Source organism: Lissotriton vulgaris, chromosome 12, assembly GCF_964263255.1.
Source record: "Lissotriton vulgaris chromosome 12, aLisVul1.2, whole genome shotgun sequence".
In the NCBI taxonomy this organism is placed as follows: domain Eukaryota; kingdom Metazoa; phylum Chordata; class Amphibia; order Caudata; family Salamandridae; genus Lissotriton; species Lissotriton vulgaris.
The window spans coordinates 176,164,669-176,186,252 of NC_141700.1; the positions used below are offsets into that span (position 1 = coordinate 176,164,669).

The 21,584-nt window shown below is 50.8% G+C and overlaps 2 protein-coding genes across 3 annotated transcripts in view; one reads left to right on the forward strand and one right to left on the reverse strand.

Annotated features, from left to right (window-relative positions):
* ZNF536 (zinc finger protein 536) overlaps nucleotides 1-21,584 on the forward strand; it is a 1,127,234-nt gene that overhangs the window by 987,234 nt on the left and 118,416 nt on the right. The window lies entirely within an intron of this gene.
* LOC147673790 (uncharacterized) lies at nucleotides 7,715-11,735 on the reverse strand. Its single transcript, XM_086946415.1, has 2 exons — nucleotides 11,425-11,735; nucleotides 7,715-8,811 (listed from the first exon to the last, which is right to left on the reverse strand). The coding sequence occupies exons 1-2, from the start codon at nucleotides 11,693-11,695 to the stop codon at nucleotides 7,841-7,843; spliced, it is 1,242 nt and encodes a 413-aa protein (XP_086802541.1). The 5' UTR covers nucleotides 11,696-11,735; the 3' UTR covers nucleotides 7,715-7,840.

A 21,584-nucleotide genomic window follows, 5' to 3' on the forward strand; every position in this document is an offset into this window, starting at 1 on the left:
TCCCCTTCAGGCACCACATGATAAGAGTAGGGTTTGGGATATGCAAATCTCTCTTACAGCCTGGTTGCTCCCCTTCAAGGGTATCTTGGGATATAATATAATTTCCCTATTTCTATCATGGCTGCTTGTTCTCCTCAGTACTGGATGTGTAATCACGATTATTATACAAAATCTATTCTTATTCAGGGGGGATCATTTTGGGGGACTTACAACTAAGCATGTTCTCCTTTAAGTCATCTGGATTTGATAGAGCGGCTGATAAATGTGTGTAGTAGGTCATACTTGGAGAATATTAGTCCCTTGTACTCCATTGTTTTTTCATGCTCCCCCACTGCACCTTAGAATAACTGTTTCCTCGCAACCTCTTGTAGTGCTCTATTTAACTTTAAGTAAATAATACTCAGCTCTTCTGTTGACCATGAGGTAACCCCCACGATCTCAGTGATTGATAAATTGTTCTTCATGGCATTCCAGTCTAAGTACCAACCATTCCTCTATGCACAAATGTGTTCTACTCCTCATTATTCGATTCCAAGAGTCACTGTGTCCTTGACAACTTGCTTCTGTTCATCCAATTACTTTTTACCTTCAAATCTCCTCCTCAACTGTGACTTTGCCCATATCACTGTACATTATGTCTTACTTTTACAACTCAACGCATACAAATTCCTTAATTAAATAAGGCAAAGTTAAATTCTGAGACCATATCTCTATGTCTTTTGAGTCATGGTCCATCTGCCTGCAATACATACATAATAACTGACTCATTCACCGCTCATTGACTTCTGCTACATTTCTCCGCCATATTAACGACTTCAATAGGCCTAATACAAGTTGTGAAACCAGCTTTCTTTGACACTAAACATGCTCCTTGCTCATTCTCACATGCCTCTTCCTGAGGGCAGTGGTATAAACCTCCTCTTGAACAAGTCTGCGATATCAACTTATATGACACTTTTCTCTCACTTAACCCCTTCACTGCGGCGGCTATTCCGCCGCAGTGCTAAGGGGGCGGGCGGAAGAGCGGCAGGCGCATGCTGGTGACGGAACCCCTCCGTCACCAGCGTCGGTTGCGCTGTGCTTATGATGGAGCGGTTCCGTCATGGCCCCGCCCGCTCAATAGAACGCTCAGCGCAGGCGCGGAATTCGCGCCACGCATGAGCGGCGGGCGGGCTATGACGGAACCGCTCCGTCATCAGCACAGCGCCACCGCAGCTGATGACGGAGCGGTTCCGTCATCAGTATACAAAGGGTTAAACACCTTTTTGTTACAGTCTGGGTCTGAAGAGCTAAACAACTAAGAACCTGACTTGCAATTCCACTTTGACCATTGTTTCACTAACCCTGACACCTATCAAAATGACTTATATTGTCTTCGTCTTGTTCTCATCGCTGACTCTCTCTCCCTCTCTGTGAGGCCCAGCCCTCAACCCTTCAACCTATAGTCCGGCACTTATCAATCAAATCGCCCTCACACCTAGTGCCTTCTAACACACTCACTTCATAATTAAAAAATCCCTCTGAATGTCTTTCTGTCCTACACCAATAATGGCCATACTGGTTGCATGACTTTCCCCTTACTTACTTTCCACTAAAGATACACTATCAAGTCCACATTTGACCCTTTTCCTCTACAATATCAAACTTTAGATATTTTCTGAAATCTGGTCCTTAAAAATTACAATGCAAAAAACTGGCAGAATATATTACTAGGTGATTAACTCCAATACTGAAGAGATATTTGAGCTTCTCCAATATTGGCACAAAGTGATTTTCATACGAATTCTAGTTGTAATTGTTTGGAGTTCCTTCTGCTTCTCTAATGATTTCATGGAACTCTGGCAACAAGGCTAGGAGTGCTAAAGTACTTGTAAATCCATCAAAAAATCTTAGGCAACCAATACTTAGATGTTTCATTAAATTCTACTATACTATAACACCTGGCACAAAATCATTACGAATCTTGAGTCAGGGGCGGCTCTAGGGTCATGGTGGCCCTGGGCAGGGAGCGTAGGTAGGGGGCCCCGGAAGAGGGGGTCCGGGTGGGGCAGAGCGCGGAGGCCAGTAAAGAGGGGGGGGGGGGCAGGGTGTTTAGAAGTGGAACTGAGCCGGAGGCCGCCAAATCCCTGCCAGGGGCCGCCACACAAATATGTATCCATCTTCAGAGGATAAATATATTAAGGATATATATTGGTGTGGTGGCCCCTGGGGTTTGGTGGCCCTGTGCAGGTGCACAGCTTGCACATGCCTAAGGCCGGCCTGCTTGAGTGATTGTAATATCTAAAATATACTCTACACTACGTCATAAAATGCACAGACAAACAATGTAAAGAAAAATAATGCAAAAAAAGCTCAATCAGGTGTAGCTGGTAATCTCAAAGTGTTCATCTAATGAAAAACCTTGTGTTTCATAACTTGAATCCAAAAATCATATTCCATATTCATGGACTCAATTTCTTTGACATCAAATCTGCTTGTTGCGTGGAAGAAATATTTGCTCGTTTGTATCCCAGAATGGATCAATCCTTTCCCCGATGAAGAAAAGTATACAAGGAATGAATTACCCAAATTCTCCAGTCTCTGTCTGTCCAGCCTCAATCTGTGTGTGGGAACACCCACACAATACCCATGGAAGGCCTTCACAGGGCACAGTAAATCACCGAGGGTTACTCTTGATTTATCAAGCCAGGCAGGTCCATGCAAAGTGGCCTTGTGGGGCTTGATAATTCTCATTTTAGGGTTTGCGTTGCGCATGCACCATGTTGCATGGTGAAAACGCAAGGCAAACCCTTGATAAATAGTTCCCCAGTTTGAGGACACAGGGCGCCATCATTGTTTTGGCTTGTTGAGATGCTTCAGTGCAGAATTACAAAGCAGTCAAGCTGGCTGATGTACAAGGTGTATTTTTGGTGTCTTTTGACATACTGCCGCAGTCAGAATCGGTTTGCTTAGTTTGTAAAAAGAGACTTTTATATGACGTATAACAATGCACTAATCTTTACAACAGATCAGTCAATTACTGCCCAAATTATTTTTAAACAGAAACAGAAGGGCTGTAATGGATCCATTACTGACTCGAGAGAACCATTACAGCATAGCACATAATGGCAAAGGCTGTGGCCCACCACAGAACGGACAGCTTTTGAAATGCTGTGGTTTGTAGGCTGTTTTGCAGCACTTTTTGGAAGCTCTCCCAGCATGAGCCTTGCTACTACAAAAGCACTAACATAATAGAGGGGTACAAAAAGATATGCTTTGGGAGCTATAAACTGTAATAGTTGTCATGAAAACTTGGAAAGAAACCCAGAATTAGCTCAAAGAAATGGAATTTGTCTTAGTAAAACAACAGAACAGTAACTGGTGTGTTGCGTTCTTCTTATTTGAATTAAGTCTCAACAGAAAAGGACTGCTTTTGAACTTTACTTAAGCGATAGATTTGAAGTAAACCATGCATTGTATATTAATGACTTATTTTTGTTTATCATACCTAGGTTAAATACCATAACTAGCATTGATAGTTTAAAAATGCCTGATTGATCACCCATTACAAACAGTCCTTTCTTCTTAATTTAAAATTTTAGCCTGTGTAGATATTCAATTGACCACAAGAGGGAGCCAAAAGACCATAAATGAAAGCTCGGAACCAAAAATGTTGCCGAGTTCAAATATTGACAACACAAGGAAACTACAAAAATCAACGATTTTTAAGCTGAATATTCTCTTCAGACTGATAGCAACCTCCTTGAATTTATATTTACATTTTATGAACATGGTAGCATCTAAAATATATGTTTTTGATATTTACTGCTCACAAACTTTCCTCGCTATTTCAGTTAAGCAAAGAATGACAATTCTTTACAGAAAGCAGGATTTAGAGGATTTGATTAGCATGACCCACATGCCGCATTCACCATGATTCTGTTATTAACGCCGAGTTTTGGAAATCTGACTTTAATGTTTGTTTCAGTGGACAATGATAGGTACTATTTATATAGCTTATCGGTTCCTAGTTTAGCTGCGCGAGAAGGATGGCCGTCTCTATCTGCCCCACAGAGCATCGAATTTAGGTCACACCTGGAAAACTGCAATAGAGACTTTAACGAACCGACACTTAAGAGTTGCTGGAAAAGACCCTTTATTGCAAATATACACAGAAAGTGCAGGGTCAACAAAGTTTTGATTAAAACGTATTTTTTAAATCAAAATTTGACATTTTTAGAAATTAAACCCATTGTTAGGCCTTCAAATGTGCAGTTTATAGTTTCTGTTTATAAAAGAAAACCCAGAAATGTGGTGTTCAGTATGCAAAGACCCTCACCCACCTAGGTGGCATGCTTCATCACTGATAATTTGGGATCGGTAAACGAGGCACGTTGGCCTGCGGCACACCTATCAAAACTAGTAATACATGCCAAGATATCCCACCGGGGGCCATTTGTGCGCCCTATTAAATTAAATGAACATACCATAGCAGAGGGAGCCGAGTTTCTGTATCCAATTGCCACCCTAAGATATTAGAATAGAGTCCACCCTTTCTGGAGAACGTGCAAACAGTGGTGTAGGAATAGGGGTGTGGTGGGTGCGGGCCGCCCCGGGTGCCATCCCTGAGGGGGGTAAAAAAATGTCACTGAGGGGGGTGACAAAATGGCAAAATTCCGGTCCCCCAGCTCTCATCTGCCATCTTCAGTGTGGCACCGTCACAGGGCAGCAATCCGTGGATTCGCCGGCAACCTCCCCCCTCGCGCTTCAAATAGTCCCGCCACGGGTGGCAAATGTAAGTACCGCCCCTGGCTGTCTCAGGTCTAGCTCCCCCACTGCATGCAAACCCAGCATTTTGGACCCTGTGGGGTTTTCACACCCACACATTTCAAAATAAAGCAATCAACACCATAGACTGGGTTACTTCTAACAATAGTAGGGTTACATATATTTAGGTACTGAAGAAATACCACTTGATCCAGGTGGGCAGCACAGCATGAAAAGTGTAGATCAGACATTAGGACCAAAGAATAAACTGATGTTGAATTGGTCCGCACAGTTTTTGACCTTGCCATAGATAACCAACAAAGAATAAAGGAGTACACATTGCTTTATAGAGGCAATTTTAATATTCCCCACTGCACCCAATACCTGCTATCGCCACTGATCCCCTACCGCTCACCAAGTGCAGGAGAAAGATCTCCACTAACGTGGGGCCTGCCCAGCGTGGAGGGTGACCCACTGATGAAGCATGCCACCTAGGTGAGTGGTCCTTCCATCCTCAATAGGATACCTCTGGTAATCTCTCAAAAATGGAAACTAGCGAAAATACTTGTCCTTTTGTTCTCTACCCTTAATATAGGTTAGGAAACAGCACGTCACATTTTTTGCGTATTCAAAATAGTCTGCAGAGGACATGTGATGGACCAATAACAACTTCCCATACCCTTTTTGATTTTTGACATCAAAGAAAACAAAAGTGTGCTGCTTAGTGTTTTTTTATTTTGAAGTGAACTTATGAAAAATCGATTGCATCATTTGTTGATAAACTCCAGGTCATGAAAAAATACGTTTTTAAATCTACTACATGAACTGACATGTATCCTGTCTTTTTTATGTGTCCTCTTTGAGGTACACGGAAAATGCAAGTGCTCAGAACTGGTGCTGCACTTACAAGTGAGCTCGGACGAAAAAATCTACCACTTTTCATCCATGCAATACATAAAAAGACCACAAGAGGCTGCTGTTAACCTTAATTTGGTTCTCATTTCAAAATATAAACAGTCTGCTTTTGAAAACATTATTCTAAGAAAACTCATAGGAGGTATGATCGGGTCATATTTTGGTGCGCGGCCTCAACATGGATGTTTCTGTCTGCATCCCCTCAGTAACGTACAGGATCATGGGAAAGATAAAAATGAACAGACATAAAGTGGAGATAGAATGAGTTACGAGGAAATGGTTCTTGCCGCTTAACACATTCTGATATATTATAACGAAAGACTAAGAGAAGACATAACGATTTGTTTAAAGGCATTGGCTATCGTTTTTTTTAGAACTGTTTTCAATCCACACGTAGCCGCTTGGGGCCCATCGGGAGACGGGGAGGGGAAGAAACCGACCGGACACAGGTGTAGGTGTGATAAAGGCCGCTTTATTGGGAAACAGGTGCATCCTGGAAACATACCCCAACCTTGGCCTTTGCCGTACAAAACTAAGCCTAACTAATTATACATTTACCTGACCAGCAACCCCCACCCCCTCCCCTAAACAGTTCCCCGCCAACACATAACATCATTATCAATAAACCAAACTTTTATCACTATTTGAACATCCCCCTCTGTACACTCCCTCCTCTGCCAGTAAAACTCCTTCCTCCTATCCTACCCCCCCCCCCGTTTGACTAGGAAAGCGCCATCATAAATCATCATTGCAGCACCTGCCCCCAGCGACAACACAACCAGAAGCCCTAACACAGAAAGCACCTGCTTCACAACATCCCCCGGACATCCCGCCAAGCTGAAAATCCTGGGCCAAATAAAAACCCCCCCCATCCCCAGAAACTGATCTGAGGGAGGGCGGGTGGGACAACGCTACACTATGCCCACCGGCTGCTGGGTCACTATCTCCGAAATGGTGCCCAGATTCCTAAAATGGCCGGTTTTAACCCCACTAGCCCAAACGAGCCCAAAACCTACTAGCTAGCCCAAACTCCATTACCCTTCCTGTGTCCCTGTCTAAATCTTCCCCCCTCCCCTTCCTCCCGGAGCCCCAAACTTCCCCGGGGGGGAGAGCCTCCCTCCGGTCGGCCACCCCCCGCAAAGCCCATTGGGGCCCATCGGGAGACGGGGAGGGGAAGAAACCGACCGGACACAGGTGTAGGTGTGATAAAGGCCGCTTTATTGGGAAACAGGTGCATCCTGGAAACATACCCCAACCTTGGCCTTTGCCGTACAAAACTAAGCCTAACTAATTATACATTTACCTGACCAGCAACCCCCACCCCCTCCCCTAAACAGTTCCCCGCCAACACATAACATCATTATCAATAAACCAAACTTTTATCACTATTTGAACATCCCCCTCTGTACACTCCCTCCTCTGCCAGTAAAACTCCTTCCTCCTATCCTACCCCCCCCCCCGTTTGACTAGGAAAGCGCCACTCGAAAGCCCCCGTAAGGCTTTCGACCCCCCCCTTAGGGCCCCTGCACCTTAGGATACCTGCGCACCCCTATTGCCCGGTCTAACGCCTCCTTCAATTGTACGATATACAGCTCCATCCCATATCTTGACAAATGAACCCCATCCTCAAGGAAAAAATATACTGCCCCATATATTAATTCTGGGTGTTCCATCCTTCCCACCCCTTCCTTGTCACAAAAGGCCCGCATCTCTCGGTTTATCTTCCTCCTGGTCCTATCTATGGCCCCCGGTCTCTCAGCTCCCCTCCAACACCTCCTGGGTATGAACTCGGACCATATGACATAACACCCTGCCCACTGCCTCTTGATCTCCAGCAAGTCCCTCCTCATTTGTTTTACTAGCGCCAGTCCCTTGCACTGCACCAAGTCATTCTCCCCCAGGTGAATCACCACTACATCTGGGCAAATCCCCCCTCGCACAACCTTGTTCAACACCGGCACCAACTCGTGCCAACGCATGCCCCCTTTTCCCCTCCAATGACACCTAAACAAATTCTCATCCAGCTCCAAGTTGAGATTCTTGCATTTTTCCCACTCAGCCCTCTCCGCTCTTTTGACAAACGAATGGCCCACCACATATATAGACACTGCTGCCGCCGTAGGCCCCGCCACCGCACCTGTAAAGAGACATATGTAAGCAGCGAGCCCATCATCCATTCTCAATCCAACGCTACCCCTCGCAACCTAACATACGACTTATAGCAATCTGATTTCCATCGCCCCAGCCGTTTGATCTCCTCCTTCCCCCAGCCTTTCCTCGCTGCCTCCGTCGCTGCCCCGATGCGAAATGAATGCGTTCCAAACGCCCCCGGGTCCTCACCCATAGACCGCAGGGCGTGCCGCAGGACCCACAACAACTGCGCTGCCGTCACACGACCCCCTTCGCTCCTGCCGAAAACCTCCGCCACATCCTGTCCCCTTTCTTCCACCAGCCGTCTCCCCCACTCCGCCGGGCACACCGACTCGGTCCCCCCGGGACCCAACAAGACCCACGTACCCTTCCCCCGCTGATCAGTCTTGGACCGCCGAAGCCGCACTGCTACCTCCCGGCCTTCTATCTCCACATCCCCCCACTTCAAACCTGCAGCGCCCCTCAAACCTACCAACTCCGACACCCGAAAGGCTCCGAAGTACAGCCACGACATCAACGTAGAAAACCGCACCGTCTCCGCCCGGTCCCTGCACACCCGCGGTAACTGACCCAGCAAACCTGCCAACAACTCCTCCGTAATCGGCCGCCTCTTCCGCGCCCGAGCTCCTCTCTCCCTCTCCCAACCCTCCAAAAGCCTCCCCCCCAGTTCTCCCGCCGAGGGCGCATACCCCCACCACAGCTTGCCCATGAAGGCCACACCTGCCAATTTTCCCGCGATAGTCACTCTCGCCAAACCTTTGTCCATCAATCCCAGCATGAAACGCACCACCTGCTCCTCCCGACACCACTTGCCCCGCTGCCTTACCGCTCCAAAGCGCAGAAACTCCGTCCAGGCCTGCTCGTAACTCCTCCATGTTGACGCCGCCAGGGATGACCTCACCAACTGAACGACCCGCGCTCTCCCACCAACCACATCTCCTTCGGCACCTCCGTCTTGACCGCCGCTGCCTCCGTGGCTAGCCCATGGAACCTCCGCCACTGGGAACGAGACAAAGCATCAGCAATGTCATTGTCCACTCCCGGCACATGCCTAGCCTGAAACAAGATATCGTGTTCCAAGCACCTCAAGACAAAAACGCGCATCAGCTTCAGCACCTGGGGTTCCCTTGCGGACTGCCTGTTAACCACCTGCACCACTGACATGTTGTCCACCTTAAACAACACCCGCCTATGCGCCAACTCCTGAGCCCACACGGTCACAGCCACTACCAGCGGGAACAGTTCCAAGAAAGCAATGCTCCTACCCCCTGCCTGCCAACGCTCCGGCCATTGTTCCGCGCACCATCTGCCTGCCCAGTAGATTCCAAAACCTCCAACTCCCGCCGCATCCGATGACATCGTCACGTCCCACTCCCAGTCCTCCGGGGGTGCCATGGGCACGCCATTGAAACGCTCCAAAAAAGCCAACCACATGTTCAGGTCCTCCTTCGCGCCCGCCGAGATCCGCACATGATGATGCGGCCGTGTCAGACCGGACAATGCCAAACCCAGCCGCCGACAGAAAGGCCGCCCCGCGCGCACCACGCGACAAGCGAAATTCAAGTGCCCCAGCAACACCTGAACCTCACGCACCAAAACCTTTGGCCTGGCCAACATGCTCTTCACCAACTCCACCATAACCGCCCGCTTCTCCTCCGGCAGGCGTGCTTCCATGGCTGCTGAATCGAGCTCTATCCCGAGGAACGACAGCACCGTGCTGGGCCCTTGCGTCTTCTCTGGTGCCAACGGAACCCCCAGGTGACCCATCAGGTCCGTAAAACTGTCCAGACTCTGCTGGCAGTCCGTCGAACCGGGCCGACCCACCAGGAAGAAGTCGTCCAGGTAATGCGTAATCGCCTCAGAGCCTGTGCGCCAGGAAAAAGCCCACTGCAAAAAGGAGCTGAATCGTTCGAACAAAGCGCACGACACGGAACACCCCATAGGCAGCGCTCTGTCCACAAAAATTTGCCCATCAAGCTGAATCCCCAGCAACTGATGGTCCGCCGGGTGAACCGGCAGCAACCGAAAAGCCGATTTCACATCGCATTTTGCCATGAGCGCCCCCGTGCCCGCCGTCGTCACCAAACGCCTCGCGACGTCCACGGACGAGTACGACACCGACGCCAACTCCGCCGATATAAAGTCGTTCACCGACGCGCCCTCCGGCCATGATAGATGTTGAATCAGCCGGAATTGGCCCTGCTCTCTCTTTGGGACCACTCCAATGGGGGAGATGATCAAGTCTGGCACCGGCGCCTCTGAAAAGGGGCCCGCCATCCTCCCCTCCCTCACTTCCTTAAAAAGCTTCTCTCGGACGATACCTTTGTGTGCGTTCACGGACTTCAGGTTCTCCGCCCACCGAGCGATCCGCGGACCCTCGTACCCCAACCGGAAACCCTCCCTGAAACCCCGACGCAGCACGGACGCATCATCCGCCCGCGGATACGCCTCTAACAACGGTTCCATCCGATCCAGCCTAACCGGAGTACGAGCCTTTTCCCATGGTACCTGCCCCCCCTCTACCTCCACCCCTCCCTCTGCTGGACCCGGGCGCCGGGTATTGTGACTGCGCTGGGCCTCCCCAAGGCCCCCAGCATCGCGCCTCTGGATGTCGTCTCCCACATGCGGAGCACTCGTGTCGAAAACGGCACGCCTGCCGCAGACAGGAACCCCTGTTGAAATCCCAACAGGTTCCGACACCTTGACTACCTCCGGCACCGCCCGCCCCCACCCCACCCCGGGTGGGGCGGGCCGAAAAGGGGGGCGGCGCCAGTGGTAAACCACTGGCCGTGAAGATGGTGCGACCAAACTTAGCCCCACTCATCGTCTGCTGGTAGAGGTCGGAGTCCAACTCCCCCCAATTAGTCTCCGGGTCCGACGCCATGCGCGCCCGAAACTCCTCATCGTAATGCGACCAAGCGTTGCCTCCATAAGTCACCTGAGCCCGCCGCACTATATCCATATACTTGAACATCGCGACCGCCCTATCCGGGTACTTCTGGCAATACACGCTGGCATAGATCAGAAAAGCAGCCGACCAGTTCTCAATGGTGACCGGCACCTTTGGACGCCTAGCCAATTCCTGTTCCTCCTCCTTCGACCCTTCCTTGGCCATCAACTCCCTGTGGAGCAACCTCAGAATCTCCACGTATTCCCCCCTCCATATTTTCTCTTTAGTTGCCAGCGACAAGTGTGCCCCCAGCGGCTTCGCCACCCCCATGTACGGCAGCTTTTTCACCGGCACATCACAACTCTCCTTCGCCCCCGCACCAGCCGCCCCCGACCCACCGTCTTTCACCGCTTCCCCCGGCACCGCGCTTTTCACCGCTTCCCCCGGCACCGCGCTTCCCGCCGCTGCACCCCCCACCGATCCCGTGGCCGACTCACCGTCCTTCGCCGCGTCCCCCGGCGCCGTGCTCCCTGCCGCTGCGCCCCCTACCCCCTCTGTACCCACCCCTGCATCCGCCACATATCTGCCCTTCACCAAGCGCACTTCCTCACCATCGCCAGCATCTGTCCCCACGGACCTCTGGCCTCCACCATCCGCCTTCCCACCCTCCTGGCCTCCATGAGGCCTGCCCAAGCCACACCCCGACCCCGTAGTGGTCTTACCTGGCGTCAAGGCTAGCGTCCTCACCGGATCCCGCCGCCTAACCAGGTCTGTTGGGGGGGCCGTCACTCTCGGCACCACTTGCCGGGGGCATTCCTGCAAAACACTACCAACAACATTACCAACCTCCCCCCCTTCCTCCCGCAGTTCCCCTTCCTCCTCCGACTCCATCTCACGGTCACCTCCTCCCATAACCGCTCCTGTGGACATCCTGCTCAAACCTGCCTTGTCCCTACATGCCGTCATCAACATTCCTAAATCTACACCCTCCATACTCCTATCCACATTTTGGTAATCATCATTTCTTGCCACATTACTGCTCCATCCCCGTCCCCCGGAGGCCGGAGCGACCCATCGGGAGGGGGGCGTTGGAGACCCATAACCTTGCCATCTGCTGTCTGCACGCACTTGGTCCCTCGCGGGAGCGCGACCGCCCGTACTAGGCAGAGCCGGCCCATCCTCTCGGCGGTTTGGAGCCGCATGCTGCTCACCCGAGCCCCTTACCAGCTGCTCCTGCCAAGAGAAAAACGGGGAAGTCCAGCATGCCGGGGCAAAAACTCCGTCGCCACCCCACCCCCCTCTCCCCCCTGCCGCCGAATGTCCTCCTCGCCGCGCCGGGAGCCCCTCCCCCCAACCCCCTTCCCCCCACCCCCAAGCCCCTGTCTCACCTCCCCCCCCCCAACCGCCCCCTCTTGAACCCCAATAATCTCCGCCTCCCCCCTGCCCCCATCCGCGACCTCCCATGGCCCCCCCGAAACCGAAATCTCCTCCGCCGTACCCCCCCTCCCCCATCCCCACCCCCCTCCTCCATCCTCCCGTGACCCCCGAGGCAACCCCTCCGCCCCGCTACCCCTTTCGCCGTTCCCCCTCGCCCGGCCTCCCTGCCTGGCGCCCCACCCCCGACCCCGCGGTGAAACCGTTCCACTGGGAGGCACCACATCCTCATCTGCTGAGGACCCCAATTCTACCTCAACCGCTCCCCCCTCCCCCACCTCCTCCTCCCCCACCTCCTCCTCCCCAGACTCCTCAATGAGCAATGGCGATCCCCCCCCTGGCTCTCCCCGCCCCCCTGCCGTCTCCTGCCCCCTTGCCTCCTCCTGCCCCCCTGCCTCCTCCTCAACCACCATGGCCTCATTCCCTTGCCCCTGCCTCCCACCCTCACCCCCCACCCCTTGCCCCTCTCCTTCCTGGGCACCCCCTGCCATCCCCCCGTCACCCCCTACCTCTCCCCCCACCCTAGGATTCGCCCCGCGGGCCTGCACACTCCCTCGGCCCCTAGCCGGGCCCGCCCCACGCATATTCCGGCTCCCTCCTGCCCCCCCCCGGGCCTTCCGCCCCCTTCTTAACACCCCGCGGCGCCCCGCGGGCCTGCACACTCCCTCGGCCCCTGGCCGGGCCTGCCCCTCCCCCCGCGCCTCCCATCACCTCTTCGCTCATGGTCCCGCTCCCTCCAGCCCCCCCCGGGCATTCCGCCCCCTTCTTAAAAACCAACGGCGCCTTCTTCCGGCCGCCGCGCCCTCTCGCCGCACCTCCTCCTCCTCTCCTTAGCGCTCCAGCCGCCTTCGGCCCACCGCCTCGCGCCGCTCCACCCCTCGCTCCCGCCCCCTCCCCTGTCTTCGCGCGCGACCGCGGAGGCTCGCACGCCAGCACCGCCGCCACGGCGCCATCAGCAGCGCGCCGTGGTGGCCTTACCCGCACATCGTCGCGCAGGAGGTCCGTCCTGCCAGCCTCCCCGAGGAGCCTCAAAGCCTCCCGTACACGCGGATCCGCGATGTCCTCCGCCGCCATTCCGACAGGTAAGCTCTCCGCAGCTGCACGCACTTTCCTCGCTCTCCTGCCCGGCACACCCCCCTCTTCCCTGTCGCTGCCCACCTTCCGCTGTCACTACCCCCGCAAACCGACACCGTCGACAATGGACACCCAAAGCCTACCACAACCACTCTACACAACGCTACACTATGCCCACCGGCTGCTGGGTCACTATCTCCGAAATGGTGCCCAGATTCCTAAAATGGCCGGTTTTAACCCCACTAGCCCAAACGAGCCCAAAACCTACTAGCTAGCCCAAACTCCATTACCCTTCCTGTGTCCCTGTCTAAATCTTCCCCCCTCCCCTTCCTCCCGGAGCCCCAAACTTCCCCGGGGGGGAGAGCCTCCCTCCGGTCGGCCACCCCCCGCAAAGCCCATTCTGCAGAACATTCCAGACCAATTGCAGTCAGATCGTATGTGCAGCTTTGATGTCGATCCACCTAAAAGTAATGGGTATTTTTTTTCATTTTTATAAGCGTATGTCATAAAAATGAAAAGAAGAATAAAATAAATGTTGCTGCCACCTACAAGTGGCCGCTACACGTGCTTCCTAAGGGGCAGGTGTATGTAGAACAGGTGTATGAACCCTTTTTAGTTTTGATGCACATCACAAAAATTACGATTCTCTTTGGTGTGAATGAAAGGACATTTTAGCTTTCAATCCTTGTAACTTGAAGATATGGTTTATACACACTGGGGTGACTAATAAGATACAAAAGGATAAAAATGGAAAGAAATAAGCATTAGAAAAAGCATGAGCGGTTTTCTTTCAAGGGCGGCGGGGCTCCGCCCTCCCTATCGACTCGGCCGGCATAATAAGCAAGGGATTTAAAATGCTAACAGCAACAGCAATGTTACTTATTACCATTTTAAATCCCGAACCGGAACCGCACTGCCGATCAAAGCCCCGGGCCATCTGACATCTGACCTGCTGCCTGCCTGCTCTCGAGCGAGCGTCACTGCAGCAGCAGGCAGGCCAGGCAGGAAATGAAGGCAGTGTGTGGGGTGATTTGTGACACATGCGCTTTTGCGCATGTGTCACAATTGAAGTCTAAGACTGCCGGAGTGTAAACACCGGGCGCATTAGGTGCCAGCCCGGAAATATAAAGAATGGCCCTTTTGGGGCCCGCCCAGAAATGACGTAAAGCAGCATCGTAAATTTAGAGCAGCCTCGGGCGGGTACAGTGTAAGCCCGAGGCTGCATTGAAGTCTATGGTGTGTACATGAAGGCTGGGGCATGATGACGAGTACACCCTCACCCCACCCTTTAATCAGTCGTCACTTGAGGGGGTGGGGTCATGCATAACTGACCCCAGCATTCTCTCAAAAACGATTAATTTGGGAAAGGTAATTTTTTAAAATACAATAATCATTACACTGAATGATTATTGTATATAAACGTTTAACTTTATTAAAAAAAAAAACGCTGTAAGCATTTTATTTATGTCACAGAGTCATGAGACTTAACTCATGACCCTGTGACGTGGTGCCACATGCTGCACAGAGTAGAGCTTTCACTTTCATCCTGAAAGTGAAAGCTTTACTGTTTCAGCTCTCTCTAAACCAGTAGCTGCTGGACAACAAAAGAAAAGGAGAAGCACAGCCAGCCAGCAACTAGCATCAACCAGCTGAGACAGAAGCTGCCTGATAACTGGGGTAAGTGTGAAGTATTAATTATTGTTCTTTTAAATTATTTTTGCAATATTTCCATTATTTAAATATACTACTTTGTAATTATTTTAACATATAGCACACTCTAGTATCATGACTCATGAGTGCATTTAAATAAACTTGCAAGGGTTAATGTGTCTCATGCAGTGCACTTCATGCAAAATGCTATGTAATATGCAGATGACAGATTTTTATTTTATGAAACTAGATAAGTGGGTTACTGCTTTGAATACAGAGCTCATTTGGTTATGTACAGTCCATACATGTTAATCCTTCCCATATAGCACAGTGAGCTATAAACAGCATGCAACTCTTCAACCTTGTAAGTCAAGTCAAGTCATAAAATTTATATAGCGCACTACATACCCAGAGGGTCTCAAGGCGCTTAGGGAGGGGAGGAGGATTACTTGTCAAATATCCATGTTTTAAGTTGCTTTCTGAATGCTAGGTGGTTCTGGGTAAGGCGAAGGTAGGTGGGAAGTGAGTTCCATGTTTTAGCTGCCAGGTAAGAGAAGGATCTACCTCCCATGGTGGTCTTGTTGATACGAGGTACAGTGGCAAGGGCTTGCTTGGAAGATTGTAGTTGGCGGGAGGGGGTGTAGAAGGTAATTCTTTTGTTGAAAGATAGCAAGTGAAGGTCTCTCAGGGAATATATGACGTTATATTGCATGCCAACACAAAGAATGCCATTATAACGCGGTTGTAACAACACAAGTGCTGTTACAACGCATTACCATTGCAAAGCACACTTTAACCATGCATATGCCTTTACCACGCATGCCATTACAAGGCAAAGACATGCGTGGTAAAGGCATATACTTGGTAAAAGTGGTTAAGGTAAGTAATTGTGTGTCTCTGTTTGTGTGTGTGTGTATATATATATATATATATATATATATATATATATATATATATATATATATATTTATATTTATATATTAATACCCCCAGGCAACCCCCAAATTACCCTTTGTACCAGTGCCAATAGCCCTACCCCCTTAAAATTCTAAAATTACCCTTACCACCCTAATACCCATACCCCCTAAACCCTAAAATTACCCTTACCACCCCAAAACCCAAACCAACCCTGAACCCTAAAATTACCCTTACAACCCCAAACCCTAAAACTTTAAATTACCCTTGGCACCACAAAATCCAAATTTGTTCGAGCCCTAAAATTACCCTGTGCACCCTAAAATCCAAACCCACCCTGAATCCTAAAATGAACCTTGGCACCCCAAAACATATACCCATCCTGAACCTTAAAATTAATATTGGCAACCCAAACCTATACCCCTACACCTCAAAACCCAAACCCACCCTAAACCCTATACTTACCTTATACTTACATGTAAAACACATATGCTTTTACCATGCTTGCCTATACAAAGAAATTCATGTAAAGGCATGTGTGGTAAAAGTCTATACATTATAATGCTTTACATTGTAATGCTATGCATTGTAATAGCATTGCGATGTAATGGTACTTGCGTTGTGTTGGCATGCGTTGTAATGGCATGCGTTGTATTGGATATTTCCCTTCTCAGGTGGCCGGTGATGTGGCTGCGGCGTGGGATGTTCAGGATGAGTTTGGCGGAGGTGTTCTTGATGTTCTGCAGTTTCCTATGGAGTTTCTGGGTGGTGCTGGATAGAGTGCTGACAAGCTCATGGGTGATTCAGAAAAGGGGGTGGTGATGAACAGAGTGTCTGAATTAAGCAGACCACTCTTACCCAGTCCAAAGATCAGGGCTTGATCCATCACCGTTATTTAGCTCACTGCACCATCCCAGCTCAGAACCTGGCTATATGCAAATCAGTCTGTCCCTGGCCCAGTGCATCATGGGAACAGGGCAGACTAAACTACCAAGCAAATTCTTCACCAGAAAGGAGACAAGCTTCCGGGGACCGGTTTCTGGCATTTCAGCCGTCGTCTGCCTGGCTTGCTTGAATCCTGACGGTGCAGTGAGCAAGGGACTCATGTCTGAGTATACCCTGTCACACCTATAGTCAAGTCAAGTCAAGTCAAGTCAGGTGATTTATATAGCGCGCTACATACCCAGAGGGTCTCAAGGCGCTTGAGGAAGGGTGGGGAATTACTTGTCGAAAATCCAGGTTTTAAGTTGCTTTCTGAATGTAAGGTGGTTTTGAGTGAGGCGAAGGTGAGTGGGAAGTGAGTTCCAGGTTTTAGCTGCCAGGTAGGAGAAGGATCTGCCTCCCATGGTGGTTTTGTTGATGCGAGGTACAGTTGCAAGGGCTTGGTTGGAGGATCGTAGGGGGCGGGAGGGGGTGTAGAAGGAAAGTCGTGAGTTGAGGCATTCGGGTCCAAGTTCGTAGAGTGCTTTGTGTGCGTGGGTTAGGAGGCGGAAAGTAATCCTCTTGTTAACGGGGAGCCAGTGGAGGTTTTTCAGGTGTCCAGAGATGTGGTCTTTATGCGGGATGTCTAGTATGAGTCTGGCTGAGGCGTTCTGGATGCGTTGGAGTTTTATTTGGAGTTTTGCGGTGGTACCGGCGTATAGGGTGTTTCCGTAGTCCAGGCGGCTCGTGACCAGTGCGTGGGTGACCGTTTTTCTAATTTCGGTGGGGATCCAGCGAAATGTTTTTTTGAGCATGCGAAGAATATTGAAGCAAGAAGATGAGACGGCGTTGACTTGTCTGTTCATAGAGAGTGAGGAGTCCAGGATGACGTCTAAGTTCCGTGCGTGGTCCGTCGGGATGGGTGCTTTTCCAAGGGCCTCTGGCCACCAAGATTCGTCCCAGGCGGAGGGGGAGGTACCAACGATGAGGACTTCAGTTTTGTCGGAGTTCAGTTTTAGACGGCTGTACTTCATCCACTCGGCTACTTCTTTCATTCCTTCATGTAGGTTGGTTTTGGCGGTGTTGGGGTCTTTGGTGAGTGATAGTATCAGTTGAGTGTCATCAGCGTAGGAGATGATGTTGAGGTTATGTTGGCGTGCGATGGTTGCGAGGGGGCTCATGTATACGTTGAAGAGGGTGGGACTGAGTGAGGATCCTTGTGGCACGCCGCAGATGACTTCTGTAGCTTCTGATTTGAATGGTGGAAGGCGGACTCTCTGGGTTCTTCCGGCAAGGAACGAGGTGATCCACTCCAGTGCTTTTCCTTGGATTCCAATGTTTCTGAGGCGTTGTATTAAGGTGCTATGACAAACTGTGTCAAAGGCTGCAGAGAGGTCGAGGAGGATGAGTGCGACCGTGTCTCCGTTATCTAGCAGAGTTCGAATGTTGTCTGTTGCTGCGATGAGTGCGGTCTCAGTGCTGTGTTTGGCTCGGAAGCCAGACTGTGAGGAGTCAAGGGATTTGTTGGTTTCGAGGAAGGCGGCGAGCTGGTTGTTGACAGCTTTCTCGATGACTTTGGCCGGGAATGGAAGGAGCGAGATAGGACGGTAGTTTTTGAGTTCGGTGGGGTCAGCTGTGGGTTTCTTCAGAAGGGAGCTGAGTTCGGCATGTTTCCAACTATCCGGGAAGGTGGCGGAGTTGAGGGAGCAGTTGATGACGTCTCGGAGGTGCGGTGCTATAATGCAGTCAGCTTTGTTAAAGATGTGGTGAGGGCATGGGTCTGTGGGGGATCCTGAGTGGATGGAGTTCATTAGGCGGATGGTGTCCTCAGTGGAGATTGGGTTCCAGTCATTGAGGATGTTCAAGGGGGGTGGGGGTCCTGCAGAAGGTTGGGTGGGTTGGTCTTCGGGCCGGTTGTCGAAGCTGTTGTGGATGTCAGCAATCTTGTTGTAGAAGAATGAGGCTAGGGAGTCGCAGAGGGCTTGAGAAGGGGTGATGTCGTGGGAGTTGGCTGAGGGGTTGGTAAATTCCTTGACGATGTTGAATAATTCCTTGCTGTTGTGGGCGTTGCTATCTAGTCGGTCCTTGAAAGCGGCTTTCTTGGCATTCCTGATTAGTTGGTGGTGTATACGGGTGGCGTTTTTGAAGGCGTCCTTGGTGCTGGTGTTTGGGTCTTTTTTCCAGGCCTTCTCAAGGGAGTGACAGAGTTTCTTAGATTTCTTAAGATCATCGTTGAACCAGGAGGCCTTCTTGCTGCCTAGTTTGATTTGACGTTTTTTCAGAGGTGCTAGGATGTCGGCGCTGTTGGATAGCCATTGGGTTAGGTTAATGGCTGCTTGGTCGGGATTTGAGGAGTGGGCAGGGGGGTTTTGAAGAAGCGATGAGGCGATCTGGTCGATAGTGATTTTGTTCCAGTTTCTTCGCAGAGTGGGTTGAGGATGGTTGTTGGTTGTGGTCTTGTTGTAGGTAAAGTGAACGCAGCTGTGGTCCGTCCGAAGGAGAGCAGTGGTGTGGCTGAAGGAGACATGTTTGCTGGAGGTGAAGATGGGGTCGAGTGTGTGACCTGCGATGTGGATGGGGGTAGTGACAAGTTGTTTAAGTCCGAGGTTGGCGAGATTGTCCAGAAGGGTGGTGGCGTTGCGGTCGCTGTTCTTTTCAAGGTGAAAGTTGAGGTCTCCCAAAAGAATGTAATCCTCGGAGGTGAGAGCGTGTGGGGTGATAAAGTCTGTGATGTCCTCACTGAATTGTGCACGGGGTCCAGGTGGCCTGTAGAGGAGGGTGCCTCTCGAGTGTGGTCTTTGGGTCGATGTGGATCTGGAAGTGAAGGTGTTCAGTGTTTGCGAGATTGATGTCTGAGCTGGTTGAGATGCGGATGGATTTCTTATGGACGATAGCGATGCCACCTCCTGTTTGGTCGGTACGGTCCTTACGGATGATCTTATAGCCTTCTGGGATGGCAATGGTGATGTCAGGGGCTGATGTGGAGTTCATCCATGTTTCTGTTAGGAAGGCGACATCTGGAGAGATGGTGTCTAGTAGATTCCAGAGGTCGATGGCGTGCCTGTGGACTGAGCGGGTATTGAGCAGTGGCCAAAAACGATTCAGAAAAGGGGGTGGTGATGAACAGAGTGTCTGAATTAAGAAGACCACTCTTACCCAGTCCAGTGGCGGAGGTGTTCTTGATGTTCTGCAGTTTCTTATGGAGTTTCTGGGTGGTGCTGGATAGAGTGCTGACAAGTTCATGGGTGACAGTTTTGTTGTACTCACTGGGGACACACTGGAAGATTTCATGAAGTAGATGGAGCATGTGGAAATAGGAGGAATAAACAACATTGATTTGGTGGTTTATTGAGAGAGAGAAGTCCAGGAGGTTGCCAAGGTTTCGCACGTAGTCAGTGGGCGTGTGGGGGGGGTCCAAGTGCTGCAGACCCCCTCTGCCTGGGCCACCAAGAGTCAACCAGGGCAGAGGGGGTGGCAACACTTGGGGGTGGATCCCAGGTTGAGGTCTTAGGTCTTGTTTGAGTTAGTTAAGCTTGAGGCAGCTGTCCTTCATCCTGAGGGAGACTGCATTTATCCTGTTGTGGAAGTTGCTCTTGGCAGCTGTGGGTTCTTCTGTGATGTAGAGAATCAGCTGGATGTTATCGGCGTAGGAGACAATGTTGAGTCTGTGGTTCTTGACAATGGCTGCAAATGGGGCCTGAAGAGCTTGGGGCTCAGGGAGGAGCCTTGAGACCCTTTGCAGCTGATCTCTGTGGGTTTTCAGTTGAGTGGTGGAAGTCGTACTCTCTGTGTTCGGCCGGTGAGGAAGGAGCAGATCCATCCAGGGCTTTGTTCCGGATGCTGGCATCGTGGAATCTTGTGCAGAGGGTGTGGTGGGAAACGGTGTTGAAGGCGGCTGAGAGGTCCAGCAGGAAGAGGGAAGCTGTTTCCCATTGGTCGAGGCATTTGCTTTTAGGTTTGAGGCTCCAGATATCTCCTTGGAACAGAAGGAGGCCTGAAGGCCCTTTAACTTCAGCCTTTGTTATGGGCCCAGGTGAAATCTGATAAGCTGCTGCCCCCCTCCACTTGCACATTGCAGCTCGGAATGATAGCAGGAAACGTGCAGCAGCAGGCGCTGCTGAATGTGTCAGTTACAAATGGGGTTTTTGTTTGACTAAGGTATACACCTAAGCCAAGCAGTACCCACCACCACTCAGGTTAATTCAGATGCAAGATTACCTGTGCTCCTCGTCTGGTAGCTTGGCGCAGAGGAGGCTCATCAAAGAGGCAATGTGTAAAGTATTTCTGCAACGCATAGTAAAGTAACAGTGAAAGACAAAGCAAAACACTCCACACTAGTTCTAGAAAAATAGACCATCTTTATGTAATTAAAACCAGGCCTAAAGGACAGCAATTCAATAGTCTATCAAGAGTTATGCCAGTACTAGTAACGTTAATAGCTCATCACAGTGCTCAGGAACCTTTAAGGGAATTACAGTAATCCTCAAATGAGCCCACCGGCCTCCTCCACCTTGAAAAGATTTTCAATGCAGTGGGGGTTGAAGTTAGCCTGCACACAGGCCTTCGGGACAGTACCTGGGGCTTGGAGTCACTGCTCTCGTTATCGGCGGTCTCGCACACGGGGTCCACGTGGTAGGAAGAGGAGTTGGGCTCTGGCTTGGCCGCTGGAGCACAGGCAGGTCTGTGGCCCCATACTGCTGTGTTGGTGGGCCTCACAAATGGAGCTCGTGTTGATAAGAGGTACAGAGGCAGGCAGGACTGGTGTTCAGCCGCAGTAGATGCAGTCTTGTGAATCTTCGGCCCAAAGAGCCTGGAGAGAGCGAGCTCAGATCGTTGTGTTGCTAGGCAACCAGAATGCGCTCATGCCACTCGGTGCTCCCGGCGCTGA

Excerpts from the sequence above, each read along its gene's own strand:
- LOC147673790 (XM_086946415.1), bottom strand. The coding sequence starts at position 11,695 with ATGGAGGGTGTAGATTTAGGAATGTTGATGACGGCATGTAGGGACAAG. Across the intron at positions 8,812-11,424 it reads GACGCTAGCCTTGACGCCAG|TGGCGGAGGTTCCATGGGCT; the intron begins GTAAGACCACTA and ends TCTCGTTCCCAG.